The 15,146-nt window shown below is 35.0% G+C and overlaps 1 protein-coding gene and 1 long non-coding RNA gene across 2 annotated transcripts in view; one reads left to right on the forward strand and one right to left on the reverse strand.

Annotated features, from left to right (window-relative positions):
• ANKH (ANKH inorganic pyrophosphate transport regulator) overlaps positions 1-15,146 on the forward strand; it is a 211,119-nt gene that overhangs the window by 127,546 nt on the left and 68,427 nt on the right. The window contains exons 4-5 of the mRNA XM_001372956.5: positions 9,173-9,291; positions 12,378-12,461. Coding sequence (XP_001372993.2) covers positions 9,173-9,291; positions 12,378-12,461 — 203 coding nt within the window. The remainder of the gene's footprint in view (positions 1-9,172; positions 9,292-12,377; positions 12,462-15,146) is intronic.
• The window catches only part of LOC103094610 (uncharacterized), a 120,214-nt gene that overhangs the window by 80,207 nt on the left and 24,861 nt on the right, over positions 1-15,146 (reverse strand). The gene's annotated exons all lie outside the window — the stretch shown is intronic.

Raw genomic sequence — 15,146 nt, forward strand, 5'->3', positions numbered from 1 at the left:
CATGAAAAACAAAAAGGCAGTGATCATAATTAACATGAGAATTGTCTTAGACACATTTATATTGTATCTGAGAGACTAAAAAACATCCTTGGGGAAAAGGGGGAAAGAGGAGCAGGGTGGCCTGTAAGCCCAGTGTAAATTGTGCAACAGAGCTGCCCATAAACACTAATGAGATTTTATGCTGAATTAAGAGAGGCATGGGGTCCAGAATGGAGTAGGAAATGGTCCCTCTGTGTTCTTTTCCAGCCAGACCACTACTAGAGTATCAAATTAAATTCCGGGCACACTTTTAGGAAGAGTACAAAGAAGCTGGGCAATATCCATAGGAAGGTTACTGGAAACCAATATGAGAATGAGTTAAAGGAAATCATCATATATGTATTTAGCCTAACAGAGCAATAGTGAGACTTAGGAGGGCAATTTTGGTATTCTGGAATAGTTCAAGTGCTGTAATTTGGGGGAAGAGTTAGCTTTCTTCAGTTTGTTCTTAGGGGGAATAATAGGAATATTAGTAATAGGTAGAAACTTCAGTAGGGGGAAGATGGAGCTTCACTTGAATAATTCCAAACAGTGGAAGCTATCTAAAAGCACGACAAGCTACCATAAAGGGAAGTGGGTTCTCCTTCACTTGAAGTCTAAAGATGAAGATTTGATGTTTGTCTGTTATGATATAAAGAGGGTTCTTTGTCAGGTGTGAGTTTCCAACTAGGTGACTCTGGAAACCTCTGCCAGCTCTGAGATTGTAGGACAAACAGCAGCCCTCTTGTGGTCTTTGCATAACATTCTACATGACTGTGCCATGCAGGGTTATTCTGCAATTTAACCAAATCCTCGGTCTATCAAGGTCTTTATGATTAAAGCTTTATTCTGACTGGCTTCTTGGGAGGCGATAAAACCCCTAAAGACATGATTACTGAAATCCTTGGCTTTAATCCAGCTCCATTCATTCGACTTAGAAATTGATTGGCACATCTACAAAACCCCATTGACCACAAAGACCTGTGACTAACACTTTACAAATCCATTGTTTACTTCAAATTTGGCATTGATTTATGCAGGAACTGTGAATATGTAGTATAACTAAAGGAGACAGTGGTTTCCCCAAGCGATTTACAATGTATTAAGAGTAAAGCCAATATTTACTCTCCTACCTTTGCCTAAAAGCATACAATGCCACTTCTTGTGGTAGATCTTTCTTATTATTCTTTTTTAATATTTCACAGCTCTTATGGCAAGGACAGAGTGTAGATTTTCATCTTGCCCCACAAATATTCAGTCTGGTTCCCAGTGCTAAGCATTCGCACTCACAAGCACTTGTCAGAAAGGTTGTCTGCTTCTTCATTCCTCTCCCCAAGTCTCCATATATGTGCCCTAAATGGTCATTGAAATCAGTGTGCTTTTGCACATACATGGGCAGCTTCAGGGATTGAATGATATCTTGGTATTCACAGATCAGTTTCTTCAGTTAATGTTATCTTGGACCTTTTCCCTAAAAGCATTTAAATTTCAACAAAAGGGTTTCTATACTAGTTAAAAGAACCCCTTTTGTTTTTTAATGCTCCTTTGTGTTTGAGCTCCAAAATAAATGCATTGATTATTTACTTCTTTATCTTTCTTCAAAAAAGTATGTGGAACAGATTCAAAGGTCAGAAGTCTGAGTCCTGTTTATCAGGAAACCATAGCCAAGAAACTCAAGCTCCTGTCCCACCAGAGCCAGAGAAAAGACAACTTTTGCCTTTCAAGAAAAGTCATTTCAGTAAAGTGACTCTATTTTATAATTGAGTTCCAATTTTCAAACATATCCTGTATATAATAATGAATTTGGTTATATAACTGAAAGGATTCTGTATCATATTAAAGGCTATCCCATGGATTTGTTTTTGTCATAAAAATATTTTTAACTTTTTCTGACCTTCAAACAAATATTTCCATCAACACTGAATAATAAGTATATGACGGTTACTTACAAATAATGTATATGAAATTGTTTTCTTCTATCCAGTACTCCACTTTCCTGGTTATTTCTTCACCTGAATCTTCTATTTACTTATACATTTGAGTATTTCTGAGAATCTAAATAGTCTTTATCCCTAAGATGATGATGATTTATTCATTCTCTTTCATGTTCGTTTTTATGAGATCTAACAACTTTTCTTGTAACCAAAACTTACTCTTAATCTTTTCAGGCGTTTTTGTATTTGCCATGTTTCTTCTGTGAATTCAATTCAACAAGCATTTATTAATTTCCTTCTCTGTACCAGGCACTATGCTTGGCACTGGGGGTACAAAAAAATTAAATGGTTCTTGGCCTCAAGGAGATTATATTATATTAGATATGCATGTTATGTTTCTAAATGTACGTAGAAAAATTCATACAAAATATAGGCAAGTAAATACAAAGTAATTTTGGAAGAGCTCTAACAACTGGAAAAATCAGAAAGGCCCTGAGCCATGGTAGGAATTCCAAGAATCACAGGTTAGAAAGAGTGACCACTCCAAGAATATAGAATGACCTGAGCAGGAGAAATGACATGTCATGTAGAGGGAACATAAAATAGGCAAGTTTGTTTGGAACAAAATATGTAAAAGAAAGTAATGTGAAGTTGGTCTGGAAAGTTAGCTTGGAAACAAATTGTGATAAGCTTTAACTGCCAAACAAAGGAGTCTATATTTTATTTTACAGCCAAAAGAAATACAGAATTAGGGGTGCAGGCGGAATATATACTGTCCCTCCTACCACAGAATTTTATATTAGCTTTAACCAATAGACTTCACAACTTCCTTTGGTACATATCTTTATTTTGAATCTAATCTTTATATTTCTTCCTGCAACTTAAGCCCATATTTTTCTTCTCTTAAGTAGAAATGGAAACTTAGTATCACCTTCCTTTTAGAATAGCCAACTTTAAATTAATGATGCTAGTGGAGGAAAGCAATAGCATTAGTAATACAAAGCAATGGATTACTAAAATCTACTTTTATTTAGTTTAAGAATAAAACCCTAATTGAACCAATGCATGCCTGCATTTTTGCAAATTTTCCATCATAATTACATTTTTATTGGGCTAATACTAAAATGAGTTTGCATTCTCTTAGTACCAACTTTCTAGGTGATCCACATAGTAGAAGAAAAAGCTAATGTTGAAAAACCTTGCTATTAAATAGCCAAATAACCAAAATATGAAGAGCGTCCACCAAGATATATTGACACACTTGAAACATACCATCAAGTTCCCACAAAAGGAAGCACACTTATGGTCTGTTTATTCAAGCTAACCTATTTTAATTCCTTTTTTTCTCCCAGGACCTATGATTTATTTTTGTGAAAAATTCCTGGTGTAGAAACTCCTTCTTCTATAGATCTGCAGCTGGTTTCTTGTATAACTTTAGTCATTTGCTTCAGACACCAAAAGAATGAGGGACTTATCCATAGTCATAAAGCTAGAGCTTGGGTCCTGATTCTAAGGCTGACCCTGCCTATGATCTATAGCACATATGCTGGTGCTTTTGGTTCAGACCTTTCTTTATAGGATCTTTTTTCCAGACTTTCATATAATTTTTAAAGATTTCCAATGTAAATTTAATACTACGATAGCACTGAACAATGCTTTCCTTACTTTTCTCTAATTTTTACATCATTACTATACTAATACAATCCAGAATTATACCTACTTTTTTAATACAGAATTTAATATTTTAAATGAAGTTACATGCCAGATGAAAGAGGCTTTTTCTTGCTATGCCCCTGATGATTCAGATGACCAGCATTGTTTTTGCTTTGTTTTGTTTTTTAAGGATAGTCAGAACAGTGTTTCTAACTCTTTCAGCTTATCAGTCATACAGTCCCTTCCCTTTCTTCTTTATTTCTGCTTTCTCACTCATTCCCTAGATTTTTTCTGTTTATCTTTTGAGGGTTAATCGAAAACTTTTCCAAATTGAGGCTTTCTAAAGACACAAGGAAGGGGGCAGTTGGATAGCTCAGTGAATTGAGAGCCAGGCCTAGAGATGGGAGATGCCAGGTTCAAATCTGGCCTCAAACATTTCCCAGCTGTGTGACTCTGGACAAGTCACTTAACCCCCATTGCTTATCCCTTGCCACTCTTCTGCCTTGGAACCAATACAGTATTGACTCCAAGAGGGAAGGTAAGGGTTTTTGTTTGTTTGTTTTAATAAAAATAAAGACACGAGGAAAATGTGTTTTTCCTTCCAAGTCTTCTAAATTATGGGAAAAATGCAGGCATGCATTGGTTCAATTAGGGTTCATAGAAACAGTAATTATTACAAAGAAGGGAACAAGTATTTAGTAAGTGCCTACTATGTGCTGGTTACTAAACTGAATGCTTGACAAATAGCATCTCATTTGATCCTCATAATCCTGGGAAGCAAGAGCTATTATCATCTCCATTTTTAGTTAAGGAAGTTAAGACAGGTTAAATAACCTGTCTGTCCAGGGTCATAGAACTACGATGGCTGAAGTCATATTTGAACTCATATCATATCTTCATGTCCCTCTACTGACTGTGCCAATGATGTGCCTCTGCAAATGATGAGTGGTTTGTCCAGAGTCTTCTGAATAGGCTCTGTTAACCCTAGAATACTTCTACTGAATGGAAGGAAATGAAAGAATCAATTAGTAAGAGAGAAAAACAGGCAAGGAAAATGTGACTGTGGAGCATGTCCCAGAGTGGTTAAAAAACTCTCCTTATCATTCCACTAATATCACTGGGAATTTTAAAATCTAAGAAAAAGCCCAAATCTTACTGACCAAAGCTATTTTTCTATCTAATTTTATATCGACCTGGGGGCACCTACATGACTCAGAGCCAAGTCTAAAGAGGGGAAGTCCTGTGTTCAAATATCATCTCATACACTTCTTAGCAGTGTAATGTGGGGAAAGTCATTTGGCCCCAGTTGCCTAGTCCTTACTGCCTTGGAACCAATACTTTGTAGTAATTCTAAAACAGAAGGTAAGGATTTTTTTTAAAAAGACTATGTCAAGCTAGAAAGGATTTGTAGGTGTGTAATATATAGATTAGATGAGCGATGTTCAAAAAGATTTTATCCAATTTGGCCATAGAGTGATACATTTTTTAGCTACTACCGTTCTCTGAGAATCTGCTAAATCATAGAGAGAGTGATCGGCATCAATCAATCAATCAAAAAGCACTTTTTGTTAAATAATGCCTTCTCTGATAGGGGAATGGGAGGAAGGGAATTACCAGGGTGTTTTAATATAACAAATAAAAAAAATTTCAATTTTAAAAAATGGAAAAAGAAAAAAGTACTTAAGTGCCTACTATGTGTTAAATGTTGGGGGTTCCCCCCAAAATACCATCCTGGCCATTAAGGAGTTAGCATTCTCTCAAAGGAGACAACAGATACATATAAAAGTATATACAAAATCAATACTGACCTATAGGCAATCTGGTCTAATTTAGGTTGGTGAGATAACTATAGGTACTGTTCTCCTTGTTTAATTTACTATCTCTATCTATATATGACATAGGGAAACGTTTTGCCCTGGAAGGAAGTCTATCTTTAAGCATCCATTATCTGTTTTGGGGATTTTCACATGATTATTCCCTACTATGATAATAGCTCCTGCTATTATTAAGCTCTCCTTCTTGCTTTGAGTCACCTAGAATTTTGTGAAGTATGTGACAAAATACCCATTCCCAGGTTCTATTCAGTCCACATATTTCTAGTCCTTTGCATTTATATTGTAGCAGTTTTTGCTCATTACTTATAAAACATGTACCAAAACCATTTACAGGGCTAATTGCACAATTTGGCACCATTTAAAACAATTGGGTAAGAAAACTGAATTTAAAAGCTTCTAGATGACTCCTAAGATGGAAATTAAAGAATAAATTTAGCACCTGTGTAAAGTATTACTTTATTTATTCCATAATTGACTAAGCAGCACATCACATAAAGATAATGCCCTGCTTTTATAGTGCAAACAAAAATATTTCTCTGGAAAATGTTTAGTTTTTTATTACTGTAATTATATGATATGACCTCATATTACAATTGAGGAGAGTGAATGAAATTTCTGCTTGATGAGTATTTGTGCATCTAGGAAGTATTACCAATAAAAAAAAATTAAATTCTGCTTACAAGGAAAACTGTTTAATGTGATTTAGAGATGTGAATTCTTCTTTTTAACACATTGTAAGGCCACCAATATCTGCCAACACTTGTTTCAGTTAGACATTTGTTTTTTCTTAAGCAGTTCTATTACAATTCTGATATCAGCAGGATTTCTCAGGCCAGTGTCTAGGTACCTAACATTGTTTCCTACATTTACCTAAGAATTTCTTTCATATCCAGTTAATTCAACATTGTGTTTCACTAGCTGTGTGACCGTGGGTAAATGACATTGACTTGATTTCAGCAGTGCAAAATTTCATTGTCTCTTTAAAGACACTCAGGTTTCTTTAAGTCATGTGCTTTAATTGTGAATTTTTAAAATATACCCTGGCAGAATGAGTATTTACATAGTGTAACACACAGATGGATTATGGTATGTGCACATGTCCCATTTCACAAGTAGAAAAACCAGCCCATTCAGTGAAAGAATCTGTCAACCGTGCTACAAGTATGGTGTCAGTGATTTTTGAAAGAAATAGATTAGCAATACATCTGTGAAATCAGCACCACTTAACTTGCCCAGAAAGAGAAAACAAAATGATCGAGGAACTGTAAGAGTTTAAGTTTTTGACTAGTAAGATAGTCAGTCACTGAGAACTTTGCTTTGATCTAGATAAATAAAGAACAGAATTAGTTACCTTCTTAGTCTAAGATTATTTTCTTGCTTGTCTAAAGTTAAAGCTAGGAATTCTAATAGTTTTGAATGGCCTTGAAGGTCTCTTCTCATTTAGGAACAAAAGGTCATAAATTTGAAACTAGAGATCTAGTCTAACACCACTGTGCCCATTTTATAGATGTGGAAACAGTGACCCAGATAGACCTAGAATCAGGAAGATGAGATGAGTTTAGCCTCATGCCTCATGCATTTGCTAGCTTTGTGACCCTTTGCAAGTCATTTAACTTCTTTGTTTATTCATGTGTAAAATGGAGATGATAATAGTACCTAAGCTCCAGAGTTTTTGTGAGGATTAAATGAGATACTATTTATAAAGTGCTTCACCAACCTTGAAGCACCATACAAATGCTGACAATTGCCTGTGACTGGCCCATGGTCATACATGGAGCAACTGGCAGAGCTAGGATTAGAGCCCAAGTCCTCTGGGCTTCAAAGCCATCACTGTCTCCACTGCCCTCTTGGAGAAGGCTAGGCTGTCCACTTCCAGCTCATCAAGCTTATCTGCAAATGGGCTGATTGAGTCCATGTTTTGAAACCAATTTAAATTTGTTTTCCCAAACTTTATTCAAAATTCAAAATCCTCCAGTCTCTAAGGCATTCAGATTCAGAAAATAGTTTCTAAAGAACTGTCTTACTGAGGCAGGTTATTAGAGCTGAAAATTGTAAGCTATTGCTAAGGCAGCCTGGATGAGAACTAGTTAAATAAGCTCTCTATATAGATTAATTTAAATAATTGACACCTAGAATTCCTCATGCTAAAAATAAGTATTGGGTGGGAGGATATTCAAAATCACAAAGTATCTTTCCTCATAGGGAAGTTGAGAGATCAGTGACAGGAAAATAGTCAACCTAAACCCAGAAACTTTGTGGAGCTAAACATAGCTGATTAAGTTCTTTCTCTTCCAATGTACTAGGGAAAGGACACAGGAATGCTAAGAAACAAAAACTCTTCCCTCCCTGGCTTCAGCCTACCTTAACAGTCTTGTTTATATCATTCCCCTTCTGTATGCTGCTGTCTATCCAGAATGGCGTTCTTGCTATCTCTCCATCTGTTCCTCTATCCCTCCATCCATCCATTATTACTCATCACATCCTTCTCTCTTCTTTGAGCTGTGACATGGGCTCATCCCCCTGCCTGGGATGCTCCCCAAACCCCTGTCTCCCCCCACCCCCACATGTCTTAGAACCCTTGTTGTTTTTCAGCCTTTTTCAGTTGCGTCCTTTTCGTGACCTCACTTATAGTTTTCTTTGTTGGAGTGGTTGGCCACTTCCTTCTCTAGCTCATTTTACAGATGAGGAAAATAAGGCAAAGGGGTGTGTTTAGATTTGAACTAAGGAAGATGAGCTTCCTGACTCCAGGCCTGGCACTCTACCCACTATTCCACTTCAACTCTGTTACTCTTTCCTGCATAAAGCCTCTTCTGATTTTCAGTGAGTCTCCCAACCCCATCAAATTACCTTCTTTTTATTTTGTGCATTTTATGTATTTATTTTACATATTGGTATACATGCTGTCCCTCTTAGTAGGATGTAAACTCCTTGAGTATTTCATTTTTTGTCCTTTTACTTTCAGTGCCTGGAACATAGGAAGCAATTAACAAATGAATGTTGATTTGCCATCAGAACACTTAAATGCTATTGAATTTAAGCTTTAAACTGCTGAGATTCTAATCTTTTCCTAGCTATTCACACACACAAAAAGAAATTACATTATAAATAAATGAGAAGAAGAATGCCTGACACCAAACTGGTCTACATCATGTAAAAGAAATTATGACATGTTTGGAAGAGAATATGTACATTTTTTCCAGATGTTCCCTATGTCAATATATCTACTCAGGTTAAAGTGTTGAAAGGCAGACAGAAAGGGATAGAGGATAAAGCATTCAACTTGGAGTCAAGAAGATCTGGGTTTGCTAACTCTGTGACCCTTGGCAGGTCACAGCCTCCCTATTAAATGGGATAATACTAGCCCCTACCTCACAGGGTTGTTGTGAGGGTTGAAGGAAATTGTATATGTAAAACATTTTGCAAAGTCATTTCAGTCATGTTTCACTTCACGATCCCATTTGGGACTTTTTTGGCAAAGATATTGGAATGGTTTGCCATTTCCTTTTCCAATTCATTTTGAAGATGAAGAAACCGAGGCAAATAGGGTTGAATGGCTTGGCCAAAGTCACTCAGCTAGCGAATGTCTGAGGCCAGATTTTAATTCTGATCTTTCTGACTCCAGGTCCAATGTTCTATCCATTGCACCACCTAGCTGCCTTGCAGACCCCAAAGAACTTCAAAATTGTAAGCTGCACCAGGCATTAATGATAATTCTGTTTTGTACTCTTACAGCTTACAGTGACTTAGGCTACTACATAATTAATAAACTGCACCATGTGGATGAATCAGTGGGAAATAAAACTCGAAGAGCTTTCCTTTATCTTGCTGCCTTCCCTTTTATGGATGCCATGGTAAGTGATGAAAACATTTCACTTTTAACCAAGCTTTCATATCTCTTCATTTTATGCTTTGCATCTCACATATTATTAACAGGATAAAAAAAGATTTTTTTTTTCTGGTTCTGAGGGTATGTGCAAGCAACCAGAAGAAGCTATTCAAATATTCTTGATTTCAAAGATGAGAGTTGATATGTATTCTTCTAAGGTGGTTAGACACACATTCTGTTCTTTTAGCTCAGGAAATCACTTGCAGCTAAGGTGAACTAATGGCAATGCCATCACTTCAGTAATTAGCTTTACTATATTTAGTTCAGTACTGATAATCTTGACAGCTCAAACTTTCCATGTCATCACACTGGCAAATTTTCCCATTACATTTTATATGTAGATTTATAGATTATACATAGATTGTAAAGTATTACAGAAAGCATAGAATCATAGGAAAGGAAAAGCCACTGAAAATTATTTCTATTGCCAAAAAATAAACCCTTCTTTTAGGCCATAACTTATTTTAAATAGGCCTTAGAGAACCTACAAAATTTGTACCAACTCCCATGATTCTCACCCAATCATCTTACAATTTGTAATACTTGATTTAGTTATAAGTGCCTATTGCTTGTAAAGGTCTGGTGCTAGAGATCTTTTTACATTTCAGAAAGTTCTTTAATTTGTCTTTTTATTTGAGATCAAGCAAAATCTCTGGTGTGTCTATCAATAGTATCATATGCCAACATACTCCTGCTTCTTGGGTACATTTATTTCAGTTGTGATAAACTAACTGTATAGTCCTTAAGTCTTTTTAATGGTGAATAAAACTGCTACCATAAGAATAACCACATATGGAGGCATGTTTTTATGTGATTTTTAAATGCATCTATTCCAATAGTTGATATATTTTCATTAAAAATTGAATTGAATTCATAGACCTTAGTTCCCCATGGCTTCTAAATTTATTTAGTGTAGGAGTGCCTTCAGAGCACTGAGGTACTACCATCAGCATTTAATAACTGTATCCTTTTGTAGACTTCAAAGAGTTAAAAATCTTACATTGGCGGTTCTGGAAAAAAAATTGTGCCTCTAGAAAAATTCTAATAAATGTCATCAAATCACATATAAAATGAAATTTTGCCCACGAATGAAATGTAGAATAGTTTTCCAGTGAATTCAAGTCTATTGGGATGATTTGTTGGCAAAAAGTGCATTTGAAGATCTTAATTATCCAACCTTTCACTTCTCTCTGCCTGCTTTTCTCAGCCTTAAGAATGTGTTTCTACAGAAAAATACATAACAACAGAACCATAGTAGTGTAATATTTTTTCCATCTTCATATACACATGCCCAGGAGAATAACAACACAACTAAGCAAGGCTGCTATTAATAGCAACTGAAAAAAAATAATAACAAAAAAAAGAGCAATGAACTTTTTCCCCCCTGGCAATGATATATTTGTTGAGAAGACAATATTTGAAAAACCACAAAACTTATTAATCACACCAATAGCTTTCAGGCAGCTAGACAGACCACAAGATGCTGTTCACAGATGTGAATACTCTGAGCATTTCTTTTACCACTTGGAACCTCACAATCTGTGTGTTCCAAGAGTGGGTTTAGACTAAAGTAAACCATAATGACTAGAATAAAGAGTCATACATAAACCTAGGAAAATAGTGCCAGGTATATAATAATTTTCACCTTAATTAGCTACAACAATATTAGATCTGTGAGTATAGGTTCAAACCTAGCAGCTATTAAGTCTGCAGAGAATCCAACCCTACAAAGAATTGCAACCCTTTACCTACTTTCACAATTAGGTTTTGGTTTATAGTACCTCAACCCTAACTTTCATTGAAGATGCTGGCATTCAGATGCAGAGTCAGGCGGTGCCCAAGCTTGCATCCAAGAGACTAGAAGGCTCCCCACTAATCAGTAAATAAGAATGTACAAGAATTGAAATTATAATGAACTAAATTAAAGAGTACTGATTATAGCATAGCTTCATATAAAATTCAAATTCTTCCTCTTAATATATTCTTATTAAAGAACATCAGACCAGATATAATTAACTCCTTGCCCAGGAATAGCTGTCATAACTCCTTCTGGGTATTATTAATTACTTTTGTAAGCGTTTCCCAATAAAAAGCACTTAAGATTTTAGAGTTTGCCATTACATTATTGGAATAAGTAAGTGGCATTGGCTGTTGGGTCCTTCTGAATCAGTTAGCCAGTAAAAGATCATAGCCCAGCATACTAACCAAAGCATAAAAAAACCAGAAATTCTGAATTTACCTAGCAGCCCTAATGCTGCTCATTGGCCATCTGTCCACTAAGAAATTGAAGATGACAGCCACCTAGTTAATCTTCCAAAAATGTGTTTTCACTTGGAATAAATAAGTAATTGAAGTAGAAATATGATAATATTATCAATATTATAAGCTCTTCAAAGAAAGAGTAAGAGTCTAGCTTTCCTGTTGCCTTTGTACCCCCCCACCCCCAATCTTTCCTTTCCATACCCATTCACATTTTGAGCAGCTTTCCAAGTGTCCTATAGAAAGTGGGTAATTAGTAAATACTGTCATTCAACAACTGTCTCGGTTTTTGTTTCTATTTCATCTGAGTAGTGAAGACCTGGCCATCATATAAGTCTTGGTAAGTCCTCTAGGCCAGTGACAACTAAATAATTCCCTACTTCTTTGTTTACTGTATTAGAAATGCTCATTTAATAAGTAGGAATATTTTAAACCATAAAATCATATTTAAAAGTAAATTGTCATTGGGTTCATGTTTCTAGGAAGTAAAGGAAGTGTTGTTAAGTGATTAGAATGACCAACTTAGCATTAGGAAGATTTGGACTTAATTCCTGCCTTTGACAGAAGCTATATGAGTTGATGTGACTTAACCTATCAAAACAGGGATAAGTTTCCTTGGTAGAGGGAATTACCATGCCAGGTTTCCCTGTCCTGATGAAATCACAGAGACTTCATAAAGTCACACATTTTGAAGAAATAGGTAATTAAAAGAGAAAAACCCATAATTAAATAAATATGAAGATGTCTTTCCAATTGTATCCATTCACATTTGTTTCTTCTCTTTTGTGGCAGGCATGGACCCATGCTGGCATTCTCTTGAAACACAAATACAGTTTTCTGGTGGGATGTGCCTCAATTTCAGATGTCATAGCTCAGGTAATGAAGTCACCAGGCTTCTCCCAGCCTTTACCTTGATTTTACTTTATGTGATTAAAGATATTCTTAAAGAAGACTATTTCTAATGTTCCAGGATAGCCACAGAATTGAATAAATTCCATATTTTCTTACATATGTCTATAATGAATAAATTCTTAATCAAGGGCTAAGTCATCTGAGATTTGAAAGAACTGAGACTGAGAACTTAATTTTTTAGAAGTGTGACTAAAAAATTAGGTATAACTATAAAATAATGTGATTGATTCTTTAAACTCCACCTATCAATTTCAGTCCTTTATACTTTCTACTTTCATGCATGTTCAGTGGGTAGAAGATAAGAATGTATTTGGTTTTAGTTGCCAACCAAGACTTAACTAAAGGCTGGTCTTCTCTTCCATGGAAGAAAGTAGGTCTGATCTTTTAAGAAAATGTACTTACTAAAAAATAATTAAAAAAAAAAACAAAAAAACCCTATTCATAGAATTCTTACTTATAAATTCATGTGAAAGAAAGTTAAATTTCAGTGAATGACATTAGGAAACAACTATAGCATTTTATTTTATCTTATGCCATTATTGAAGTTTAAAATTGCTAACTTTTCCCAATTGCTTTTTGGTGCAGATTTTCATGGATAATTTTAGTCTGAGAAGAAGAAAGGAATAGACATTTATATACTACATATGCCAGGCACTATGCTAAGACTTCTTTAGATATTATCTCATTTGATCCCTTAGATCCACTTGATACATTAATAGTCAAAGACTGATAAAGGAGCAAGAGAAATGAACATAGATAGTCTACAGACTGGATAATTGATACTTAAATAACTACAAGTTACCTTACAAAAGAATCAGTGTTTACTAAGTGCTTTCTCACATGATGCTATGCTAATGAGTTTGTTTTAAAACTAACATCTAGTAAATTGTGTTTAGATCATATTCTGTATGATAAAATGAATTTCAAACAAATCAGATAAAATACCATGATTTTTCTTATTTTTTTGGTTGCTGGTTTTTACGATCCTTTCACTGTTTAGCTTTAAATGTAAAAGACCTTTCTCTATTTTAGCTGAAACTTTCAAATGTTTGAATCAACTTTAAACTTCATGAATTTAATTTTTATTATTGCTGATGATTTGGAAAATAAAAATAAATGTTTAGGTAAGACTATTCTTCCTAAAAATTACATTTAAGGTAGTATTTCCAGTCTTACAATGATGCCTTACCATACCCACACATATACCAGTTCAGTAGTTAGAAAATACCAGGTAATGATCTGTTGTATGATTTACAGGTGGAGGTATAATGTCTGCTTCTGTTCCCTCTTCCTTCTTTCCCTTACATGACTTTTTATCATTGTTGGTTCACTACATTTTAATGTATTTTAATTCTGTGAGTACCTCTCTTTTACTTTTCTTCCCCCAGAGTCTACCACACAAGTCAGACCCTCCCTGACTCATCTTCTCTCCCATAACCATACAAAATTCATGTCCCAGGCTGTCAATATGGTGTCATAATAGATATCACACCTGACAGAAATTCAGAGAGACCATTAACTGCTCTAACCATTTTCCTCCCAAAGTATGTAATGTCAGTAATAATTATTGAATGGAAAGATGAATTAGTTGACATCTTCCAGCTCTTCTGACTCAGTGAGTTTTTAACATAACTTTTTCTCAGTACATACCCTAGTGTTTCACCCTTCAGTAAAATCATTTATTGTTGAACGCTTATTGCTTCCTGAAAAAGCCAAAATTAGCCTTCCAAATGAACAGTGTGAGATCCTTTTTTTTTTTTAATTTTTATCTAAAAATCCTTATCTTCCATCTTGGAGTCAATCCTGTGTATTGACTCCAAGGCAGAAGAGCAGTAAGGGCTAGTCAATGGGGCTTAAATGACTTGCTCAGGGTCACACAGCTGGGAAGTGTCTGAGTCCAGATTTGAACCCAGGACCTCCCCTCTCTAGGCCTGGCTCTCAATCCACTGAGCTACCTAGCTGCCCTCCCCCCAAATGAACTGTGTGAGATTCTTAAGACAATAGCTTACAGTTACTAATCTTAACACCTTTTGCCATGTTATTTGCAAATAATGGTTAATGTATTTGTTTTGTTGTTTTCTGTTCTCATTTGTTGGCTAAGTGGCTTTTTTTCCTTCCTGGTCTTTTTTCTTTTTTAAATCTTGTATTAAAAGCTTCTTATGAACTATCTAGATTAATCTTATAACAGCTTTATTTAATATGAATAAATAAATTTATTTTAAATAAATGCTTTACATTTTTCATAAATTGGCATCACAACTTAATTTTTACAGATTTATTTTGAAAGGTGAAAAAAAGAAATTAAATCCTCACAGTGAATATATTTTACATTTCAAAGAAAGAGAAAACATATCATTGAAAAATACTTTATAGGCATGTGTGGGAATCTTCTCCTTAATTTAAGGTCCGGTCTAATGTGGTATGGCTTACAGATTCATAACATACAGATTTGTTCTAATGAGATTGGTTCAGGTTGGGAACAGGTGCCATCCACATTCAAACTTTGGGAATTTAATTCTGTTATTGCTGATGATTTGAAAAAGAAAAAGATATTTTAACTAGAAGATTCTTCTTAAAATTAATTTTAATATAGCATTTCCATCTGAAAGGTTAGATTGTTTCAAACCTTGTCCTGTGGATTCATACATT

Source organism: Monodelphis domestica, chromosome 3 (genome assembly GCF_027887165.1).
Source record: "Monodelphis domestica isolate mMonDom1 chromosome 3, mMonDom1.pri, whole genome shotgun sequence".
In the NCBI taxonomy this organism is placed as follows: domain Eukaryota; kingdom Metazoa; phylum Chordata; class Mammalia; order Didelphimorphia; family Didelphidae; genus Monodelphis; species Monodelphis domestica.